Source organism: Sorex fumeus, unplaced genomic scaffold (genome assembly GCF_029834395.1).
Source record: "Sorex fumeus unplaced genomic scaffold, SorFum_2.1 ptg000047l, whole genome shotgun sequence".
Classification (NCBI taxonomy): Eukaryota; Metazoa; Chordata; class Mammalia; order Eulipotyphla; family Soricidae; genus Sorex; species Sorex fumeus.
In genome coordinates, this window is record NW_026606104.1 from 56,172,711 (window position 1) to 56,196,142 (window position 23,432).

General features: G+C 52.6%; 1 protein-coding gene across 1 annotated transcript in view; it reads right to left on the bottom strand.

Annotated features, from left to right (window-relative positions):
• HIVEP3 (HIVEP zinc finger 3) overlaps nt 1–6,280 on the bottom strand; it is a 40,397-nt gene extending 34,117 nt beyond the window's left edge. Inside the window, exon 1 of the mRNA XM_056122797.1 lies at nt 717–6,280. Within this exon, the coding sequence (XP_055978772.1) occupies nt 717–5,816 (5,100 nt within the window). The 5' untranslated portion in view covers nt 5,817–6,280. The remainder of the gene's footprint in view (nt 1–716) is intronic.
• Between the last annotated feature and the right edge of the window lie 17,152 nt (nt 6,281–23,432).

A 23,432-nucleotide genomic window follows, 5' to 3' on the forward strand; every position in this document is an offset into this window, starting at 1 on the left:
TTAACTTCATAGATCCAGATCCGGATGCACCCTTAGGTCAAAAGGCAAAGGAAGAATAACTATGAAGAGTCTGGTGCCATTTTATAGCATAGCCAAGGCAGTGAGTGATATTGCAGCTGACTCTGGAAAAGAGAAACACTACATGGCACAGAGCTGTTTGCTATCTTGCTCATAGAAAAGGGAGGGCCATTTCAGGAGCTGTTTTCGTCAAATTCTAGAAGCTCTGGAAATGAGGACATTTCAAGTGGTGACAAAGAAGGAAACAACGAATGAAGAGGTAAGAAAAGCAAAATGAAGAGGGCAACGGGAAATATCCTATACAGTGGTGTAAAGTTCTAAGATCGTTGTAGTAGAACTTCTGAATGGCCAAGTTTTCCAACTCAGTCTTGGGAGAACTTTTTCTTCTCCTGGTTAACATGGTACAGTTGATGGGAGAAGCTAATGGGAAAGGAACTCACTTGGAAGCGAACTTTGCTGAAAGACATCTCGTTCAACAGTGTGAAAATCAATGCCGAGAAAGGACCTCTCATTCTCTCCCCTCCCTAAAGGATTAGTCAGGTGGGTAATCAATGCCGACTGGGAGGAAATCTGCTACTCATGTGGCTTTCGTTTTACAAATGCAAGATGAGAGGAATGTGGCTTTAAAAGCTCAGGAAGGCTTACAAGACATCAGTGTGTGAGCAGGGGGCCAGGCAGAGGCATGAGGCCGGACTTACCTCTGTCATGCGGGGCTTGCGGGAGCTGGATGGCACAAGCCTGTCCGTCTCAGGATGCGGAGCTGTGGCCATGGTGTATGTCTCTTTGCTCACCTTCTGCTTAGACCTCAGGAGGGACAAAGCAGCTTTAGTGGAAACCCCCGGAAGGTTGGGGTTGTACAAACTTATGCACCAACCAGCGTAAACAGAGGACCTCCTATCTGCATGCTGGATGTGATTTGGCTTAATGTAGTTTAAATAGCACCAACTGACATTAGTGGTCGTGTGGAGGCTGGGGAACTGCAGTACCTTCTTGGAGTCCGTACCTTCTTGTGACTTGGCTGGCCTGGAGGATGTTTCTGGCAGAGGCAGCGAGCTGGGAGGTGCCTGTGGAGGGAGGTCAGGCTGTTCCTTGGAATCTTCTTTCTTTACACTCAGAGGAGATAGCCCTCTTGGCTGAGGTTGACCAGATGACTGGGCATAGTCCTTCAAAGCCTCTGAGCCTGGGGCTGCCCCATGGGGCAATGGTGGGTGAGGAAGGGAAGGGACTTCCTTTGGGTCAGATGGATCTGAAGACAGCCCAGACAGCTTTTCTACCTCTCTCCTGCCCTGATCTTGGCTTCCCAGGTGGTATTTCTCTGGCCTCTTGCCGTCTTCAGGGCTGGTAAGCACCACACTGCAGGGTTTCACCAGCTCCAGTTTTTCGTCAGCCTGGGAAGCCTCCTCTTCCTTCACCCTCTTTTGCTGCTGGGTTTCCATGGTAAGCTCAAGGCTGCCAGCTGGTGAAAGTACACGCTTGCTTCCCCCCACTGTGGAGGAACTCCCCTCCAGGCTCAGGGCCCCCTCTGAGGACTGCAGCGTGCCCTTCCGCTCAGGCAAAGTCACGGGCACTCTCAGGTACGGAGTCGGGAAGCGTCCGCTCTGCTCTTCAGGGACCCTGGCCGGACCGGGCCCGACCTGGTACACCTCTGCCCCACCCACCGCTGTCCCTTTGTGAATGGGCTCCTCAAACTTGGGAAGAGCAGCCGTGACCGAGCTGCCCTGAGACTGGGTAACCAGGATCTGGGAGAGAGTAGTGTACATGGCACTCCCGTAGGATGGCATGTGAGTCTGAATGCGGACGGGCACCACCAGGGACACCATGGTGTCTGGACAGGCGGGCAGGGCCAGCGGAGGGGCTGACGTGGGTGCCGAGGAGCTGACTGGGGGCGTCGCAGGGGGCAGCGGAACGTCACCGCCGAATTCCGTGCTGGGGGAGGGACCAGCCATCCCTGTTTCTAGGGGGGCCAGGCTGGTTTTGCCCTGGGGAAGGTGACTTTCCACCTCGCCAGGAAGCGGAAGGGCATACTGGGATTGCAGAGGCAGGAAAAACCCAGATGAGAGTGGTGAGGCGGTGGGGTAGGGCATGGGGAGATAGGAAGGGGGCTGCCGGAAGGGGATGCTGGCGGGGTGAGGCAGGAGCTGGGGCAGGTGGAGGTGTCCTGGGTGCAGGACAGTGGGTTGGAGTGGCAGGGGCGGGGCCTGGAACAAGGAAGGCGGAAGGGGGGGCATGGAATAGGGCGGGGAGAGGAGGCTGGGCATGGTCTGGGCGGAGAAGAACTCTGAAGGCTGTCCCGGCTCTGGATGTAAGAGGTGCTGGAAGGAGAAGACAGGGAGTGGAGGAGGCAGGTAGGGCTTCTCGTGCAGGGGGAGCTGAGCGAGGGGGTGGTGGAACGCCTCTTCTGTGTAGGGCGGAGTGGAGCCAAGAGCGGGTCTGTCCGGAGCCTGGCCCTGGCCTTCCGGGGCCCTCCCGAGAGGGGCAGACCCAGAGGAGCTCTGGGCGGCAGGGTTACTGGGTGAGGGCTTGGCCTCCTCACCCTCCTGTCTTCCTGCGGGCACGGCCTCCAGCTCTGCGTCTGGAGGCCGGCTCAGGGACGCCTGTCTCACCAAGAAGCATTTTCTTCTCTCGGCGGCAGTGGCAGGGGCGACTGGAGGGCCAGGCGCGGGGAGGCCAGTGGAGGACAGGCTTCCGTAGTCGAAGGACTTGCTGCGCATCTCGGCCATGTGGGCCGAGGGGGCCACGTTGGGGCTCTGCTCCGAGGCCGACCTCCGCATCTCTCGGGCGTGGCTGTGGGCATGGTGGCTGGGGACGGTCAGCCTGTGGGTGCCCAAGGGTCTGGGGCGAGTGTCGGCCCCAGGTCCGGCGGCCTCGGCCTTTCCATGGTCGTCCCTGTCGAAGGAGGCCGAGCGGCTGGACCCGCTCAGGGACACGCTGCTCTCCTGGCTGGGACTGCGGGACAGGGGCGCCGAGGACTCGAAGCTGGACTCGCCCGAAGACTGGGCCATCTCGGCCAGCCGCAGCCTCTTCTTCTTGGGTGGCAGCTTCTCCGCAGGGAGCTGGGCCAGCGTCTGGCTGCGCTGCGGCCACTGGAACTCCTCGGGCCTGTCGGGCTCCTTGGGCGGGGGCTCTGGCTCCGTGTCCGGCCGGTCGGGCTCCTCGGTCACCAGGATCTCGGGGACCTGGATGTTGGGCTGGCGCACCAGCTTGGCCTGCAGGGAGTGAGGGGAGCGCGTGAGGGGGGCCGGGGGCGCCGCTGAGAAGGGGGCCGCCGGCCGCTCTTCCCCTTCCGAGCTGCAGGGCTGCTCCAGGGAGTCCGACTTCTCGAAGGAGCTGGTGTGCTGGATGACGGAGATCTCTTTGGACGTGGTTCTCCTCTCCTTCCCCGACTCGGAACCGGGCCCCGATTTGGGCGTGCAGGACGGGAAGCCCGGGAGGGCCTCCCGAGAGGGCCCCAGTGTACTGGGCTCTGCTGCCGACTTGCCGGGCTCCAGGGTCAGAGTCCGAGGTGCCTCGGAGGACCTGGGGCCACCAAACGGGCTTTTTGTGGACTCGAAGGCCGGGGGCTCCTCCTCGTCCCCCAGGCTCTTCTCTTTCCTTCTCTTCCGCAGCGGCGTGAGCTCCAAGGTGGCCCCCAGCTTGTAATGCATCATCTGGGACCAGGGCTCCTGCTCTGGGCGACTCTTCTCGGCAGCGTCAGGAGCCGGGGGAGCTGGGGGAGCACCTGCCGGGGCCGGGGCCGGGGCCGGGGCTGGGACCGGGGCCGGGGCGGCCGGCTTGGCCATCTGCAGCTCGGAGCAGTAGTACTTCTTATGGGCCTCGTAGTTGTCCCTCTTCTTGTAGCGGGCGCCGCAGACGTGGCACTCGTAGATGACCCCTTTGGCTTTCAGGCCCTTCTTGGTCTTCTTGGCGAGGTCTCCTTCCTTGGGCTCTGGCGGCTCCTCGGCGGGTTTGGCGGGGGCGTCTTTGCCGCTGGGCCCCGCCTCCTCGGAGCCATACTCTGCCCCCAGAGGCAGCTCGATGGCCGGCTGTCTCTTGAGCATGCGGGGGTGGGAGGTCAGCCCCTGGATGCTGCGGCTCAGGGTCTCGGGGTCGGCCACGTGGTCGTCGAAGGAGTAGCTGCCCCGGAAGGGGTGGTGGGGGGTGCTGAGGGTGCAGGCGGCGGAGGGCATGGAGTGGCTCCGCAGCAGGGGCACGGGGGCGGTGGTGGTGCTGGGCGGGTGCTGGAGGCCCAGCAGCGACGGGTCTGGCTTCAGCTTCTCGCCGTGGGGTGCCAGGGGCTCGCGGTAGAGGCTGGACTTGGGGGAGTCCATGCTGCTGCGGCGGGACAGCGAGCTCCTGCGGGGCTTCACGCTGTCGATCTCGCTGGTGTCCACCACGGCCTCGTTGATGGTGATGAGCTTGGTGATGTGCTCGATCACCTGCGTCCGGGGCACCGACAGCGGCACCAGGCTGGGCTTGTCGTCGCTGGACAGGGGCAGCAGGGGCTGGGTGGCCGTGGCCGCCAGCATGGCCGTGCGCTGTCCGATGCGGCCGCACTTGCCGAAAATGATCTCGGCGTAGGACCTGGCGTTGGTGTTGGGAGGGCTGGCCTGCTGCTCGGCGCTCTCCGAGCGGGAGAAGTAGCCCGACTCGGTGCTGCCCTTGCTGCCCGGGCTCAGGAACGCCTGCTCGTCGATCACCTTCTTCCGCTCGCTCAGGCGGAGTGCCAGCTTCTGCTTGATGCTGTGGGTGTCCTCGGCTTTATGGCTCAGGGCGTGTTCGGAGGGGGGTTCGGCGAATGGGGCAGGGTCCTCCAGGGATGGGGCCGCGCTGGACTGGGACAAGGAGCAGCGCTGCTCGTGGCTGGAGCCGGGGCTGCCGGAGCTGTAGAGACCGCTGGACAGGAGCGGGTGTTTGGGCCTGCCGGGGAGCTCGGCGGGGTGGGCGGCTGCCGTGCCCGTCTCCTCCTCTGAGTCAGTGCTCTCCCCTTCGGTGGGCTCCTCGAACTCCTCCCCAGGGAGCCGCTCCATCTCCAGCCCCGGGGCGTACATCTCGCCCCCCAGGCCCGAGGCCAGGCCGGCCTTGATGCGGTGGGCGTGGGACTTCCGGTGCTTGTACAGGTTGCTCTTGGTCTTGAAGGAGAAGCCGCAGGGGCCGCAGGGGTAGGGCCTCTCGCCCGTGTGGGAGCGGATGTGCTTCTGCAGCACGCTGGGCTTGGCGCAGGGCCGGCTGCAGTACTGGCAGATGTACTTGCCCGGCTTCTGGGGCTTCCTCTCCTTCTTGTGCGCCTCCTCTGCGGGCTTCGGGGGCACCTGGGAGGCACGGGGCACGTAGACTTTGGGGATGCCCGGCATGTCCTCGGCGGGGAGGATGGACGCGTGGGCAGGAAGGAGCTGGCCCTGAGGATGGAGTCCGGGGGTGACGAAGGAGCTAGAAGGGCCGGGCCTCATGGGGTCGACCAGCTGCCACGTGGATCCTTCCAGGAGATGCTCCGGCTGGCCGGGCGCCCTGAATGCTGGTGTCAGAGGCTGCGGCAGCTGGGAGAGGTGGACGGAGGCTTCGATGGACGGCCTCTTGGGGGGCTTCTGCGGTGGGCCCGTCTTCTCCTGAGGGCCTTCCCGGAGGATCAGCGAGGGCCCCGGGAAGGGCTGCGGGACCAGGAGCTCTTGGAGGGGGCTTTCCTGGGGGGCAGCGACGGTCACGCTGCTGGGGTACGGGGTGCTGGACGCAACACTGGTTTGAATGGCCTCTCCCTTGGTCAGCCGCTTCCGGGGACTCCCCTCAGCCTTCTTGGTGCCCTTGACGCTGTGTTCCGGATCCATGGCCTCCGCACAGGCTCCGGGTGCTCCTCAGACCAGGGTGGGGCAGGCTGCACTCACGAGTGACCCACTGGTCCCCAGCCCGGCCTTGGCCACATCGGGGAAGAGTTGCAGGGGCCGAGCCCAGGAGGGCTGGGGAGCTGTCTTTTTTTTTTTCCTTTCTTTCACAAGTGTCACGGGGCAGCCAGTGGACGCTCAGCAGGTGCTCAGGGCCCGCTGCACTCAGGCTGCCGAGGCATGGTTGGCGACTCTGCATGCAGAAACCATTTCAGCATGTCCCACCTGAGTGACTGGCGTGGAAGCATCACAAAGGAGGTCAGGGTGGCCATCCTACAGTCTCAGTGGGCAGTGGCAGGGGGCCCCCCATGCGTCCCCAGGGTGTGATGGGCACCTCCGGAGGCCGGGAAAGTCCGCCTGCATAGCCTGCTCATCCCTGGTCCTGGCACAGGGGATGCCGCAGTGGAGGCTTAGGGGGTCTGGTCCTCTTCTCCCCTCTTGTTCCGGGGTGCAGACAGGTGGCCGTGGAGGGAATCACGCTCTTCTATGGCAGAAACACACACACACACACGTACACACACAGACACAAGAAGATAAAGTTATTGTGACTTGTCTGCAGCCTCTGCGGCCCTTCCAGGGCAAGCAAGGGGCCTCAGCTAGAGCTGCAGTGCCCAGCTCATACCCAGGGCTGACCCCCGCTTCCAAACCCGCCCCCCCCCCCCCCGTGACTCCAATGCCAGCAGTAGGTAACTATGGTCATGGGAGCTGGTCAGGACAGACAGCGGGGCACTGGGTCAGGAGGGACCAAGCAGGAGTGAGCCCCCTCAGTCCCTTTGTCTTGGTGCTAACATGGGTACCCATTTCCGTTCCACGACCCATGGCTGCAGGACGTCCAACACCATACTGGGTGTGGGTGCAGCTGGGAGAGAGGCTGGTGAGGGGGCAGCTGGCATGGGATGGGGCTTCAATCGAGCTCCCGGGACGAGCTGTCCAGCAGGTAAATCATTCTTGGTCCCAGGTGAGTCTCTCTCTTATGCTGAGGGAGTCCATGAAGGGCACCTCTCATGGCCTTTGCCCTGGTGCTAACGCATTTCTGGAGCCTGTGTCACCTGGAGGAGTTAAAGGCTTGGCCTCGGGTGGGGCTGCCCCCAATCTCTCTGGCCCGACCATCCTAATCCCCCTGGCTGGGACAACCCCACTGTCACCATCTGGGAGGGATCATTCTGGAGACTTCCTCTGAGCTCTGCAGTCTGTCCTGGTCTGGTCAATGCCCCCAGAGAGGCCCTGCACAAAGTTCATCACCGGGGTCTTTGCCAACTCCAAGTGGCACTCTTGTGCCAGCACTCTTGGAGCCAAGGCCACCTGGATGTGGGTCTCTCGGGCCCCCCACCCCAGCAGCAAAGCCAGAAGGCCAGCCCTGTTTGTCCCGGTGGGCAGAGCTGAGAGGGGCAGCCACAGAGGGCTGGTGGCCAACACGGGTCCTGCACCCCTGGGAGTCAGGCCAGCACTGGAGTACAGGGGACTCACAGTGGTCCACCTCCCCCGTCTCGGTGTCTGGGGAAGGACCTCGTGCCTCTGCCACTGACCCCGCAGTCTCTTCATGCCTGGCCCTGCTCTTCACCAGGGTTTTCTGATGGAGACTTGGAGTGTTTGGCTTTATGCTTCCTGAGGGTGCTTAGAAAGCGAATTAGTCTGAATCTCTGAATGACAGTGGTTTGTCTCTCAAATGTAGAAACCTCAAAAGGTTATGGAAATAGTGGGGTTTTGATCTACTAGCTAAAACTTATGTAAACTTGTTCCTGTGTCGTTCCATCTTGGTTCCACAAAGACTTTTGGGAAGAGTTTGGATCAGCAGTGACTCACCTGGACCCAAGAAAAGATCTGGTTCTGTGCTCAGGGGTCACTCCTGGCCTCGCTTGGAGGACCTTATATGGTGCCAGGGGTTTGGACAAGGCAGGGTCAGCAGCGTGTAAGGCAAGTGCTTTAGCCTCTGTGGCTATTTCTCCAGCCCATTCCACAACATTTTTGTTTGTTTTTTGGTTACACCTGGTGGTGCTCAGGGGTTACTCCTGACTCTTCACTCAGAAATTACTCCTGGTGGTGCACAGAGGATTGAATGGGATGCCAGGATTGAACCCGGGTCAGCTGCAGGCAAGGCAAATGCCCTATGTGCTATACTAGCTCTCTGGCTCTCCACAACAATTTTAAAGTAACTCTACCACAATTGTATTCAGAAAATAAATTACAAATATAAGAGAACCATAAGAATAGCAAGTCTGAACAAAGGAAAATGTAACAAGGTAGGGGGAGTTCGGGATTATTTATGGGAAAGAAAAGAAAGCTAGTCTGCCAATCCTACAGGTTTACAGAGTCTATCTAGTTCAAGTATACTTTAAGTCTGAGCTTACTGGAAGCCATGAGAAAAGGGAGATGTGGCTATTACAGAGTCCTTATTGTCAAAGAGGAAGAAATATGCTAGTTCCTTGTGGGAAGCAAGGAATTATTCGAAAAGAATTTGTTCACGTGATACTGCCAACAGGTATAGTGACTAATGCCATAAGCTCAAAACCAGTGCTCCTCCTAACGATTCTTGTGCATGATATCATATGCTAAACGTGCACACACATGCATAAGTGGACACATATCAGTGCCCAGGGTGCACACCCCCCCTCACACACATACACACACAGGCACGTGTGCGTGCGCAGACACACACATGATAAGAAGAATTTTTCACCCTGTAAAGCATGTCAAAGTGGCTGGGCTCAGAGGGAGGCAAGGCAGGCTAGATGAGAAGATGTGGGTGTAGGAACTAGCGAGCCCCAGAAGGGAGTTTGGACCAAGAGAGTGGCCAAGTTCCAGGGTAGGGTCATGGCTGGGAACAGTAAAGATGGCCGAGCCTGGAAACAGCTCCTATAAGTGGTTCCACTTCCTCTGAGAACAGAAGCCCCCCAGCATCAGTGGAGTCTGGCTACCCAGCAAGAATGGATAATCCACCCTTTCTTGGAGTGCTTGCACTTGGCCAGCCTGTAGTGTGCACCTTGCAGACTGCAGTCAGAGAGAGAAGTGCTCGCCCCATTCCTCCTCCTTTTCTCAGGAAGGGACATGGAAGCGGAAGCTTTGATGAGTCAACTCAGACCCCATGGACTGGAGAATAACCTCAAGAGCTGGGAGATGAGAAGCCCGGATGAAAAGAAGGTATGATGTGAGCTACCTTCTCTCTTATGTTAAGCCACAGTTCTTTGAGCTCTCGATCCCTTTGGGAGGATTTGAACCAACATTAAATCATTCAGGATCTAAAGTGAAGTACCGGAGCTGGGCGCTGGGGCAGGGGTGGGCTAAGGAGGCCTCGCCAGGGCCCAGGACTGGTATGGCTGGGACACAGGGAAAGGCAGAATCACAGATAGTTCTTACATCTACAGGTCCAGCTGGATACCTGCTTGGGAGGTACCACTGGGTCCCAAGGGCAACCACACAGCTCAGCGAGTCCAATGGCAGCGTGGCAGCTCCTACAGCTCGTGCCTGAATCCCATCTCTTCCAGCTCCTAACTGGAAATTCTTTTTTTTTTTTTTTTTTTTGCTTTTTGGGTCACACCCGGCGATGCTCAGGGGTTACTCCTGGCTCATGCACTCAGGAATTGCTCCTGGCGGTGCTCAGGGGACCATATGGGATGTTGGGAATCGAACCTGTGTTGGCCATGTTGGCTGCGTGCAAGGCAAACGCCCTACCCGCTGTGCTATTGCTCCAGCCCCCTAACTGGAAATTCTTGGAACCTCTCTAAGCCTTGTTCTTCCTTCCCAGCAAACGGGGACGATAAAAGCCCCACGTGCAGCTGAAATGAAATCAAGTCATAGAAAGTGCTTAGCAGGGGACTTGGCCTAGTGGAAGCATCCAAGAATGACTGGATAGCTGTTGATGCTGGGGTGTACGGGCTTCCCTTGGAGGGAAGGGCCTGCCAGGGTCTGTGGAGAGAGTCTGGGTCTGAGCTCCAATCCTGGGTGCTGCCTCTGGGCTACAGCTTGTCCGGGGAACAGACTCTGGTTCTCAAGCATGTGACATTCCTGGCACGCAGGTGCTGCTCTCAGGAGGAGGCGCAGGTCCAAGCAGGGTGTCAGAAGATGCTCACACATTGCTGAGTCATACAGCTAAGGGAGAAGATCTCTCTTCCTGTTCCTCTGGTGAGGGGCGCAAAGATTCCCAAACTGGTAGGGTCCAGCTGATTCAGAAAGACTCCAGGTAAATGGCAGAGATGTGCATTTGTGCCAGAGCTTTCTCCCCACAAGTAAAGCACTCTACTTGTTCTTTTGTGTCATGGACTGAATTTCTTGGTTAATACTCCCTTGGGCTGGAGCGATAGCACAGGGGGTAGGGTGTTCGCCTTGCACACAGCCAACATGGCCCACCCGAGTTTGATTCCTCCGCCCCTCTTGGAGAGCCCAGCAAGCTACCGAGAGTATCTCGCCTGCAGGGCAAAGCCTGGCAAGCTACCTGTGATGTATTCAATATGACAAACACAGTAACAACAAAGTCTCACGATGGAGACGTTACTGGGTCTGCTCGAGAAAATTGATGAACAACGGGAGGACAGTGATACAGTGAATACTCCCTAACCTCATACACACAGTGAAAGGGGGATCAGACACAGCCCAGAAGCTCCCAGTTAATTTTTCCATGAATGGCTGTGCTCTCTGAATCCCTACTTTCGCTTTCTCACCTCTCTCCCAATGTCAAGCTCCACACTTAGCTTGGAATTTCTTCATACTGGTGACAAAGCAAATTCTGTTCTGAGCAAAGAGAATCCCAGACAAGTTGGGTGAGCTCTACCTGACTAGAGTTTGTCTTCCTGTCAGAGGGCCCAAGAAATGACATTACCAGGGAGGCATGAGGTTTCTGGCAATAGCCCTGAGGATGGCAGAAACATGGTTTACGGTCAAGAGGAAATGCTAATGTAGTCTGAATTCTGATCCACCATGCCCGCAGATATTTACACTCAGCCCCGACTGTTGGTGGTAGTGAGGATGCAGAAAGGAGGGGACAAATCAATGTTCAGTGTCCAGACTGAACAAGTGAATGTTTGTGCATGGCCACTGTCCTTAGTATCTACACCAGAACTCTCTCAGGCTGGGAAGTGACCATCTCATTTTACAGAGGAACAAACAAGGCCCCAAATCACAGCGCTGGGCAGGGCAGGGCCGGGTCCTGAACCTAGGCCACATCTGAGCTGTGTGACAGATGGAGACGTAGCGAGAGCCAGGCCAGTCTCAGGTGGGAATCACGTGGATCTCACCGGTCCTGGCTTCTTCCTGTCCTTGTGTGGGTGGGCCCCCTGATGTGCTCTCCTTCACCCTGCCCCAAGAGACAGTGTTTGAGTCCTATTCCCTCTGAAAGGAAATGAACTGAGAACAGGGGTTCCAGCGTCTGCTGAACAACGGCCTGGTGAAACCCAGACGGTTGCAGTTAATGAGCCGCTGAGCTATCTATGATTATAAATCCAGTGATCTGCACACCTACCAGTTCCTCAATGTCTTTCTTGTTTATATTTGCCAGTGAGGATTCAAGGCGGCTTCTGAACTGAGAACCTTGTGTGCCTCTGAAACTGATGCTTATCTGAAATGGTCTAGGAAGTGCTTGTGGCTAAAACAGCTGAAGGAAGACGTCTGAACTGAGAGGTGGGCAGCGGTGTCCAGCTCTGTCTCTGGCTACTTGTATTCTGCCAGTCTCCTAATGTGTCTGAGAGAGAGAGCTGTGCTTCAGTGCTGCTGCCTCGGTCTCTCTCCCACTGACCCGCAGGCCTCTCCACGGCATCTGGCTTCCACACACATGATGCTGGTGCCAAAGCAAGCCACCCATCTGAGCATCCTCAATAGCGAAGGCTCTTTGGCCTACTATGAAGTGTAATGCAGAGAAGATAGCAGAACACACACACACACACACACACACACAGAGGGTGATGTGGCCAAGGACATTGGGTGATACATACAGTGTATTTTTAAAAATTGACAACAGCAGAAGCAGAACTCCCTGAGATCTCTGCTGTTCTTGACCATGTGGCAGGATGGATCTAAAAAATGCTCATAATGATAAGGCAGTTTTAATGCAACTCATGGGTGGAGCGATAGCACAGCGGGTAGGGCGTTCGCCTTACAAGCGGCCAACATGGCCGACCCGAGTTCGATTCCTCCGCCCCTCTCGGAGAGCCCGGCAAGCTACCGAGAGTATTCGATATGCCAGACACAGTAACAACAAAGTCTCCAATGGAGACGTTACTGGGCCCGCTCGAGCAAATCGACGATCAACGGGAGGGCCTTTATTTTTATTTTATTAATGCAACTCATATCTCCATTCATTCAGCTGTCCAGCAAGCATTACACAAGTCTTCTCAATCAATGTCAAGACCAGTCAGGTGGAAAATGACACAAACTACAGACCTTACTGTACAGTCACGACCATCAAGGGAGTGTGATATCAACACAAGGAGAAACCAGAGATTATCAACAGAAACAACTGTAGCACTATCCTCCCACTGTTCATCGATTTTGCTCGAACGGGCCCAGTAACGTCCCCATTGTGAGACTTATTGTTACTGTGTTTGGCATATTGAATATGTCCGACAAGCTATTGAGAGTATCTCGCCCACATGGCAAAACAGAAACAACAGGGTGAAAAAACAAACTCACAAATATAATTTGCAACCAAGGTGCTATTTAGTAGGAGGAATAGTTGCCTTTTCAATAAATGGCATACTAGAGCAATGGGAGATTCATAGGGGGGAAAAGGGGGAAACTTGACACCTATCTCATCCCAAATATGCAATTAATGTAGAAGGATCGGTTGGTTTGAACACCAGAGATAAAACAATAAAGCTCATAAAAGAACACACAACACTGGGGCTAGAGCAATAGTACACCAGGTAGGGCGTTTGCCTTGCACGCGGCCAACCCGGGTTCAATTCCCAGCATCCCATATGGTCCCCCAAACACTGCCAGGAGTAATTCCTGAGTGCAAAATCCAGTAGTAACCCTTGTGCATCGCCGGGTGTGACTCCCCCCCCAAAAAGAAAAAAAAAACACACAACAAAAAAACCTAGAAATTGAGCTTCCATATCACCTAGCAATACCGCTTTTGGGAATATACCCTAAAGATCCAAAAACACAATGCAGAAAAGCCATTTGCATTCCTGTGTTCATTGCAGCACTACTTACAATAGCCATAATCTGGAAACTACCCAAGTGCCCAAGAACAGATGAGTGGATAAAGAAACTATGGTACATCTACGCAATGGAACACGACACAGCTGTTAGGAAAAATGAAATCATGAAATTTGCTTATACATGGATGGGCATGTAGAGTATTCTGCCGAGTGAAATGAGTCAGAGGAACCGGAACAAACAGAATGACCACACTCATTTGCAGGTACAAAAAATAAACTCCATAGTATGTGAACAATGCCTACAGAGAATAGAAACAAGAGCCAGGAGGAAGCTTGTCAAGGGCAGGAAGCTTGCCACAAAGAGGAATGGGATTGCACCAGGAGAAGGGATGAATGATCACTCTGGACGGAGACTGAGTGCTGAAAGGAGGTCAGAGAGATACACGCGATAAACTTTCAGTAACAGTATTGCAAACCACAGTGCCTAGAAGGAACAGAAGGGAAAGGAGGGAGAGAGGGAGGGAGAGAAGAGGAGAGAGACAGGGAGAGAGGGAGAGGGAAGGAGTGAGGTAGGGTGGGGAGAGAGAGGGAAGAAAAGTGTCTGTCATAGAGGCAGACTGCAGGGGTGGTGGTGGTGGTGGGGGCGCCAGGGAAACTGGAACAAGATGGCAAGAAGTGTGCACTGGGGAAGGGAAGGGTGTTGGAACATTGTATGACTGAATTTCAATCAGGAATAACTTTGTAACTGGATCTCACAATTCAAGTTTTTTAAAAAAAGGACACACAAGAATTTTGAGCTAGCAAACATAGTTCACAAAAAGTGTAATCACATATAACCACAAAGGATTGATAAATTAGGCCTCATTAAAATGAAAAACTTCTGTTCATCACAAGATACTGATAATAAAATCTCCACAGATTGGGAGAATACATTTGCAACATACCTAACAAAGGACTTGTGGGGAATAGAAAAAAAAAACTTCCTTAAAATGTGTTTTTCAAAAGCAGAGTCAAGTTAAAAACAGCCAATGTTAACGCAGAAAGGGTCAAAACCTAAGTGTGAGAAGGGATACAATGAAATTCATAGAAGAAAGCCAGATAAATATTCATATCATTGGATCTAGTAATGAATTTTCTTATTCAAGATGGCACTAAAAACACAATCGGTAAAAACTGATAATCTGGAGTTCCCCAAAATGTGAAACTCTTGTCTATCAAAAGATGCAATCAACACAATGAAAAGGGAGCTGATTGTATGGGAGGAGATATTTGTAAATCACATATGTGACAAGAGATTAATATTCAGAATATAGAGATAATTCCTACAGTCAAAGAACAAAAACCAAAAGACTAGATTAAAAGAGGAGCAAGGCTTTGAATAGTTGCTTCTCCAGAAAAGATAACAACATCCCTCATCATTCGGCAAAGACATCACAGAACTGGGGAAGGCCACCTCCTGTGCATTAGGGGGGCTACCCCCAAACAGACAAAAACCCCAGAAAAGAACAAGTTGGTGAGAATTGTAAAAAAATTGGAACCTATGTGCAGAAACTAGTAAATCAACTGTTGGTAGAAATGCAAAATGGAAACAACATGGGAACTTCTGAAAAACAAACCAAGCAGAATTACCGTACGGTGGAGCATTTCCACTTCTGGACATATACTTCTAAGGAGGATCAGCAGAGCCTCATACAGGAATTGCATGCCCACAAACACAGAGCTGTAAAATTAAAAGCCAGAAGCCATCTAAGTGCCCACTGATGGATAGGAATGAGCAAAGTGTGTCTACATGCCATGGAGTAGTGCCCCTTCTTATGAAGGAAGGAGATTATGACATATTCTGGAACATGGAGGAAGCTGAAGAGCTAAATGAAATAAACAACTCCCAAAGACAATGTGTACAATTTAGATTTTATGAGGTGCCTGGAGGAGTATAGAGACAGACAAAAACGGGGCTAGGGTGAGGAGTGGAGAGCTGGTATTTAATAGGAGGACAGCGTTTTGGTTTTGCAAGATGGAGTGATTTGTTCACATTGCACAACAATGTGAAAACACTTAACACTAATGAATTTTAGAAAGGTTAGGATGGGGGCCACAGAGATAGCTCAGTGGGCTGAGTTCATGCACACTCTGTAGGTGCAAGCACTGCCCAGAAGCATGGAGCTGGGAGTAACCCCTGAACATTGCCAGGTATAGCCCCTAGCCCTCTCCCAAAGATAGAATGGTTAAGACAGTAGCTTTTATGTATATTTTAATCAAAAATATTTTTTTAAGGGGCTGGAGCAATAGCACAGCGGGTAAGGCATTTGCTTTGCATGCGGCCAATGCAGGTTCGATTCTCAGCATCCCATATGGTCCCCTGAGCACTGCCAGGAGTAATTCCTGAGTGCAGAGCCAGGAGTAACCCCTGAGCATCGCCGGGTGTGACCCAAAAAGAAAAAAAAATTTAAAACAGTTCTGAATAGAAACTTCAAGAAAGAGCTTATTTAAATAGCCAACAGGCACATGAAAAGGTACTTAAACACTCTAACTCATTTGGGAACTATACATTAAATCCACACACATTCACCAGAAAACTTAGCACACAGCACAATGATTGCAAGTATTACCAAAGAGGTACAGCAACTAGAACGCCTCCTCTTCTGGTACATTGTTGGTGAGAAAGTGAATAGATACAACCTTTGCACAACTGGTTGGCAAAACCTTCAAAGTAAAAAACACACCTCTCCCATGACCCCCAAATTCCACCCTACAGATATGTGCCTGTCTGTCTGCCAAAACTACCAACAAGAACACTCATAGTAACTTTATTCATAACAGCAAAGAACTGGAAGCAACCCAAAGGCTAACAACAAACAAAGAATAACTGGAGGTGTATTTATTCAAGAACTGTTACATGCTAATAGAAAAGAACAGGTACTACTGCAGACAAAAATATGGGTGTATCGCACAGACAGACAGATGTAAGGATAAACAAAGGAATTAAAACAATAGCCTCTATACTATGTGGTTCAATTTAATTAAAGTGAAAGCAGGCAAAACTAATTTTATGCCATTAGCAATGGAAATTGGGGGTCATTCTGGTAGGCAGGTGGATACTGACATAGGAAGGGTTATACCAAGGCTTTGTCGTAGGATAGAAATGGGATCTGGATCTATATCTTGATCTGACTTCATATCTATTACATGGGGAGGCAGGGAGGGATAGAAGGGTAGAGAGATATAAATCTAGACACAGCGAAAATTCTTAGGTTTGTGAAGAACAGAAGTAGGAGATGACGCTGACAACAGGAGTGAAACCAGGATTCAGGTTTGTTGATTTGCCGGAGTCCCCCAGATGGTTTACTGAGTGAGTGAATAAGTGTCCCCACTGTCCTGGCATCTTCTGTCGGGAGGCACGAAGATGGTGCATTGGCACGGAAGGGAAGGACTGGGAAGACTTGGGATTCGGTGACTGCAGAGTCTGTTGTATCTCAAATTGCTTATTTTCCTAAAGTTCGAGGGCTTCTGGATCAGAAACCATCCTCACTTGGACATGGTCCTGACTCTGCTCTTCCAGTTTACCTTTTCCCCAACCTCCTTCCACTCCAGCTCACAATTTTTGATAGATTTTTTTTTTTGGTTGTTCTGGTATCTGCCTTGAGCTTCTTCAAATATTGACCTAAGTTGTCATTCCAAGCCTGTCAGCTTTAACCAGTTCCTAATTCACTTCCTGCTCAGTACTGCAAAGAAGTGTGGGTACATTCTCTCTCTCCAACCTCCTTTGTGTTATATAGTGTTATTTATACGTCATCAAGTTCCATTAACACCCATTGTGCTGTGATAATCTGATCTATAGGCAAATTTGAAAAATTGAAGCTAATAAACATTGTGATTATAAAGTTCTCACTCCCCCAGGGAATCATTCAGTGGTGTGGACCCAAGGGAAAATCCATGTGTGGAATGTCTGCAAGGAACTCAAGAAGAAGGAATTGATCAGTCAAAAATCAACTGATTTTCTTACAAAGTGTTTATGGCTTTCTTCACTTCTTCAGGGACCTCATGCCATTTTTTTTTGGATTTATTTTTTCATCAATAGAAATAACTCCAGGAATTGTCTCCCACAGAAACTATAGAAAGCTGAGCAACAAACTTTCTGAGTTCTTATATAAAAACTTTTTTTTCCCCTCAAAGTTTGAGGGGATAGAATTCTTGACTCAAAATCAATATATCCCCATTCTTCAAAGCACTGCTTCACTGTCCTTGGACATCCTGTGTTGCTGATGAGAATTCTGGTGTAAGTGTTGATGCTCTGGAAGATTATTTTCTATATCTTTGTAAATCTATGATGTTTTGACATTGCAACAAGATGGATCTACATGTCATTAGTTAGGGGGCTGCTCATAGCTTGGTGCTTGGGAATTGCTCCCTGCAGTACTCAAAGAACTATATAGTAGTGTCAGGGATCAAACCTGGGCCTCCCACATGCAAAACATGTGCATGAATCTTTGAGCTATCTCCCCAGTCATCAATATTTTTCTACATCTTTGAAATTTTAAAAAATTCAGTTTTTGTATCACTAATCTAATCTTCAAACATACCGTGTCCTTCAAGGTTCATCCACTGATTTTCCCCCCCCCAGAATTCCTTTACAATTTTGCAATAATTATTTTCTTTTCTCCATCTTCAGAGTAATGGGCTATACTGTCTATGAAATGAATAACCCCCCAATTAGTGCTGAAGAGACTAATGACAATTTATTTTTAAGGTTTTCATATCTTTCTGTTCAAGCAATCTTTCCTCCCACCCTCCCCCATTTTTGTGCCTTTCTGCTAGTTTTTCTTGTAATGTTGGATGATTCTGGCTGTCCAGACATCCTGGTGAATTAGGACTATGCTGTGTCATTAGCGTCTTCGTTAGTTCCTGGAACAGGAACGCACCTGGAAGATTGGCTGAGATGAGGTTGAGGTTGCTCTCTACCTGCATGTCCGTGTGTATGTCCCTGGCATGGGCTGATGTGGGTGGTGGTCCCTACCGTGGAGATCTTTGATCTTGCTCTTCTGTCATCTCCAGCTTTGGGGGTGCATCTACTACTGTCACATGCACAGTCAGGTGGGAAGAAAGCTGTGAGCTGGACATGTCCTTTCAGTTCTCACCGGCCACAGGCCCACTGCTCTCAGCCGCTGCTCTGGGCCACAAGAACGGGAAACATCATCTTTGATGGGTGCCTATGGGCCCTGCTACAATGTCTCTCACTACAGAAGATGAAGAGGAAGCTGAGAAAGCAATGAACTGGGAGGGGCTTCCTCGGAGGTCTTTGGTCAGCTGTAGGGACAGGTCCATCGTTGGATGTGGTGTTGGAATCATGCTCTATGAAGTGGGTGAGTGTCGTTTGAGTAGACTTGTTTGCCGGGAACATGGAAGGCTGCTTTTAGGGGGCAGGAATGCCTTCCTTCCCAGCTTCCTCCCAGCACATCCCCACCTCCTGAGTCAGCATGGATGGCCTCAAGCCCTCTCCAGGCCTCGGCTTCTCAGAGATCCTGGCTTATTCTTCCCTTGAAGTGCCTTACTGGGACTTGGCCAGCAGCCAGTAGAAATCAAGAGGGATGACCCATACTTGTTCCTCTGAAGAGATCCTGAAGGGACTCTAACCCCACAGTCAACTCCTGTTCTCTGTTTCTCTGACTCTGGCCTTGAACCATGCTTGACTTTCTTAGGATAAAGATCACTTGGCCTCTGGGTGATGGTGGTGGGGCTTCTGCCTCGATTTCTCTGTGCAATCCCACAGGTTTCCTATCTTTCTCAGACTCATTAACTTTTTGGCTTCTGAGTGGTGACAGAAATGCTGGAGTCTATGATCTCACAACTCCCAGGGAAACATGGGGGTGGTCGTGAGAGCCCAGGAGGGTTGGGAACTACGAACTGTGACCCACTGCCAGAAATTACTGCCTTTTCCGGGCTGCTCACCACCGAGGGGTGTACAGAGAAACCCCCAGTGTCATCCCTGGTAATGAGTACCCTGTGGTGGTACCCAACTCCAGCCACCCCAAAAGCAGAATACCCCCAGTGCCTGCCTATTCCATAGAGGGCAGCCGGGCAGCCTGGAGGGACCCAGGGGTAATACTTCAAAACTTGAGTGCCCTCAGGGTCAGTCAGTCACTGTCTGGGCACCTGACTTGCTGCTTTGCCGTCTCTCAGTATCTGGGGGTGGCAGACCTGCCCCCACAATGCCACACCCCCATTCTGGAGCCCAGAGGCCTGTAGTTATCTACACAGCATCAGGAGAAAGGCCTTTAGTCCTCCCCTAGTGGCAGCCCAGATGTTGTTCTGAGTCCACAAAGACCCTCCTTCCTAAAACCCCTCCTGCTCCCCCTGTCTTCCTGCCCCCCCACAGGGTGTGGCTCAGAAAGTTTTTGGTTGGCTTTGCTCTCCAGCCTCATCTCCCCCCTCTCCTTTCATGTGCTTCATCCACAGGGAAGTATGACCTTCTCAGATGAGTGATGGTCCCATTGCCCCCAATCCAGGCCTTCCTAGACATTCCTTCCAGTCTTCCACCCGCACCCTGTGATAGTTAATTTTATGTACCAATGCGATTGGCCACATCCCCAGACACTTGGTCAAACACTATTCTAGGTGTTTCTACGTGGGTGTTTCTAAGATGACATGAACGTTTAAATCAATGCACTTGAAATAGATGACAAGGCATATTGTGTGTGGAACACCCCCAATCAGTGGAAGATCTTAATTGTAAAATTGCTGACCACCCACACTGCCCTTCTCCCAACTCAGCCGGAAGGAATTCTGCCAACAGGCAGCCTTTGAATATGAATGGCAGGTCCCCCAGATCTGGGCTGATCCCCCAGATCAGGCACTGGCTTGCCAGCCTACCCTGCAGATCTGGGACTTACCAAGCCTCTAGACTCACACAAGCCCATGCCTTTAAATAAAGTAGCCACCTTCCATATTATTTATAGTCTTGGGTTTGTCTCTCTGGAGAGCTCTGCTAAGACACCAGCCCTGACATCAGTCCCAGCCCTCTAGCCTTTGGCCCCAAACCTTCATCTGTCTCCTACCTGCTGGGATGTGCTCACAGGATTTCTATCAGGTCAGAGACTCTCTCTTAAGCACCATCATGCCCTTAGCACCTGGCACAGCAGCTGGTGTACAAATCAATGTATGGATTTAAAAAAAAATGCCTGTTGGCCAGAGAGATGGTGGGGTTGGGAGTGTTAAGGCACTTGCCTTGCATGTGGCTGATCCTGGTTCAATCCCTGGCACAGCATATGGAAAATCCAGAGCACTTTCAGGAGTAAGCCCTAAGCATAAATCTAGAAATAAGTCCTGGGTGTGGTAAAAATATTTACCTGCCAAAGGCTGGCTACCCTGGTGAGAATGAGCAAAGGTCAAGTGGTCTTGAGGTGGGGGAGGTCCCATTTCAGCCCCCCACTAGCTGCACTCATAGCATCACCCCAAATCAAGTCCTTAAAGGGGCGTGGGTAGCTTCATCTAGAAGACCCCAGGGCCAGTGTGCCTACAGTCCAGTTCAGCACCAAGGGGTGAGGGGAGACTGGCTTCATTCCGTACTTCCAGAATTCAGACCATGGTTTCTGGTAGGGAATTTTTACCGTATCTTCCTTTATTATCCCTGAGCTCCAGAAATATTTGGGTGTTGTACTGTTTGGGAGGGGCGCAATTCTCAGCTCTCTGGAACCTGCGATCCCTCACCCCCACATTCGTGCTCTGTCCTAACAAAGCAAGAATCTTCTGAGCACGATGTAGACACACACACACACACACACACACAGAGACACACACATAGACATACAGACATAGACACAGACACACACATAGGCACAGACACACACACAGACACACATACAGACACAAACACAGACACACACATAGACACACACAAAGACACAAAGGCACAGACACACACAGAGACACACACAGACAGACACAGACACATACACACAGACACAAACACAGACACAGACAAGACACACACAGGCACAGACACACACAAAGACACACAGACACAACAGACACACTGACACAGAGACACACACACACATAGACACATACAAGCACACACAGACATACACACCTGGGCACAGGGTGCTTGGTGTTGTGTGAACAAATGGATGAGGGAGGGAAGAGTTCACAAGTGCAGAAGTGGAGGGATGACAAGGGACCCAAGCTCCTCTGGACGAAATGGGCCCACACCAGTGTGTTTATATTTGAGGGGAAAGAATATGAAGGAAAGGCAAGCTTCAGACTGACAAAGGGACAGTGGCTCCAGGAAGATGAGCCACATCTTGTGCAAAGGGACAGAGGGCTGGGGTGAGCTACAAGAGATGTGGGCCTGAGTGAACCCTGACTTCCGCAGGCTCTAGGATCAGCATGCAGACATGCCCCAGGAGGCAGGCGACATCACCCAGCCCAGTCTGAACAGGAGGAAACAGGCACAGAACCGCCAGGGCTGGCCGGGGTGAAGCCAGGAGGCTGACAGGTAAGAAGCTCGAGCGTGTGCTTGGAACAAGCCTCCCCAGTCTTCACAGAGGCACATGGAATCAAGGGCCCCAAACTGGAGAACAACAGGGTCTGCTGGAGGGACGGGGTCGTCAAGTGGGAGACGACCTCGGACCCTGCCTGGGCATCTGGTTTCTCGTCTGACTTCTGCTGCCCGGTTCCCCAGGAAAAGGAGGTTTCCTAGCACCTTTGGGCTCTGGGGGCCTCCCTAGCTGCTCTTCCAGAAGTTCTGCTCCCTGTCAGGGCCATGCAGCCTAGGGGCCAGGCCCTGACCATGGCTGGCTTGGTTTCCTTGAGACGTGAGACCTGACCTCGTCTCCTTCCTGCCTGGTGTTTGCCCCACTCACTCTGTGCTCCATGCCCCTCATCGCTCCTCTGTCCTCCCATCTGCACCTCAGTTTCCCCTCCCCTTTTGCCTCCCGGCCATGGTGCAAGACCCTCTACATTGCTGCCTGGTTTGCTTCTTCCCATCTGTACACAGCCAAATTTCACTTGTCATTCCTGACAACTTCTCTCTGGTGGGGTGCAGTTCCCTGTGTCCCCAATGTAACCAACACCCTAACCCTGAGCCTGGGACATGCCTACTCCTCCTTGGAGACAATGAAAATGACAGGGACAGACCGCTGGGGATGGCACCTCATCCCAGAGCTGAGTCCAGTTCCCAGGGTTCCAGGGTCCCTAGGCTCTGCCTGCAGTGACCACCTGCTCCTCTACCCCAGACCCCTGACTGTGAACACAACATGGTTCTACTCACAAGCCCCTCAGATAGCCTTCTGTGAAAGGGCCTTATCAGCTCATTTTGCAGATGGGGAGACAAACATGCCGTGGGCAGGGACTCAAGGTCAGCAGCCTGGAAAGTGGCTGGGCCAGATCCGCAGCCCAGGCCCTTTATCTCTATCCCTGGTAGGAGAACTCTGAGAAGCCCCCAGGAACGGACTAATTTTTGTTTTGTTTTGTTTGGGTGCCACACCCACAGTTCTCAGGGTTTACTCCTGGCTCTGTGCTCAGGGATCAGTCCTGGCAGGCTCGGGGACCATATGGGATGCTGAGGATTGAACCTGGGTTGACTGCGTGCAAAGTAAACACCCTACCTGCTTTACAATGGCTCTGACTCCCTAGGTAGGGTCTCATTTCTGTGCACATACTGCTCCACCCCTACTTTAGCCCCAACAGAAAAAGATGTTTGGAATTCAGGGCCCCAGGAGGGTTCCTGCTGATGAGAAGAAGAAAATCCGTAAGACCCAGAGTTTACCTCCAAGTGCCCACCCCCAGCCCTGTGCCATTGGTCCAGCCCTCATTCTTTGTCTTTGCAGAAGTGGAGCCCGAAGAGCTGAAATTCTGGCGCCAGAGCCCCAGAAGACCCAGTGGCATTTCTTGTTCTGCCTGCAGAGTCGGACCTGCCAGCTGGCTGTGGTTCCCCAGCAGTTTGGCAGGGTTAACTCAGCACCCCCTCCCAGGACACAGCGCCAGGAAGCTGTGGGGAAGAGGGATGTCCTGGGCAGGGAGCAGTGCAGGGAGCCAGGAGAGCTGGGCACAGTCACCTCCCTGGGTACCAGGTCAGGCACAGCCCTGCCTGCTTGCCTAAGGGACTCCCCTTTCTCTCCTTGGGAGAGCACGGTCTTCTGATGCACGCCAGAACTCTCCAGAGAGTTTCCCAACAGCTCTGGATAAAGCAATGTTGGTGCGTCTCTTTCCTAAGTAGTGAAACAACCCTGTTTTCTGGCTGCGACTACTAAGAGTGCCCCTAGCTGGGGGCAAGGGTCAGTGCTTTCCTGACCACTTACTGTGTGCCAGGGCTGACCTGGAGGCTATTGAGACCATGGAGTCAGGGTGCGGGGTGCTCGCTCCACTCAGTGCTTCATGGGCCATCTCTGAATCCCTTTATGATCCCTGGCATGCCTCACTGAAGGCCCTCGCTGTGGCAGAGGGTCTGCAAAGAAATAGTGTTCTGTCTGTTCGT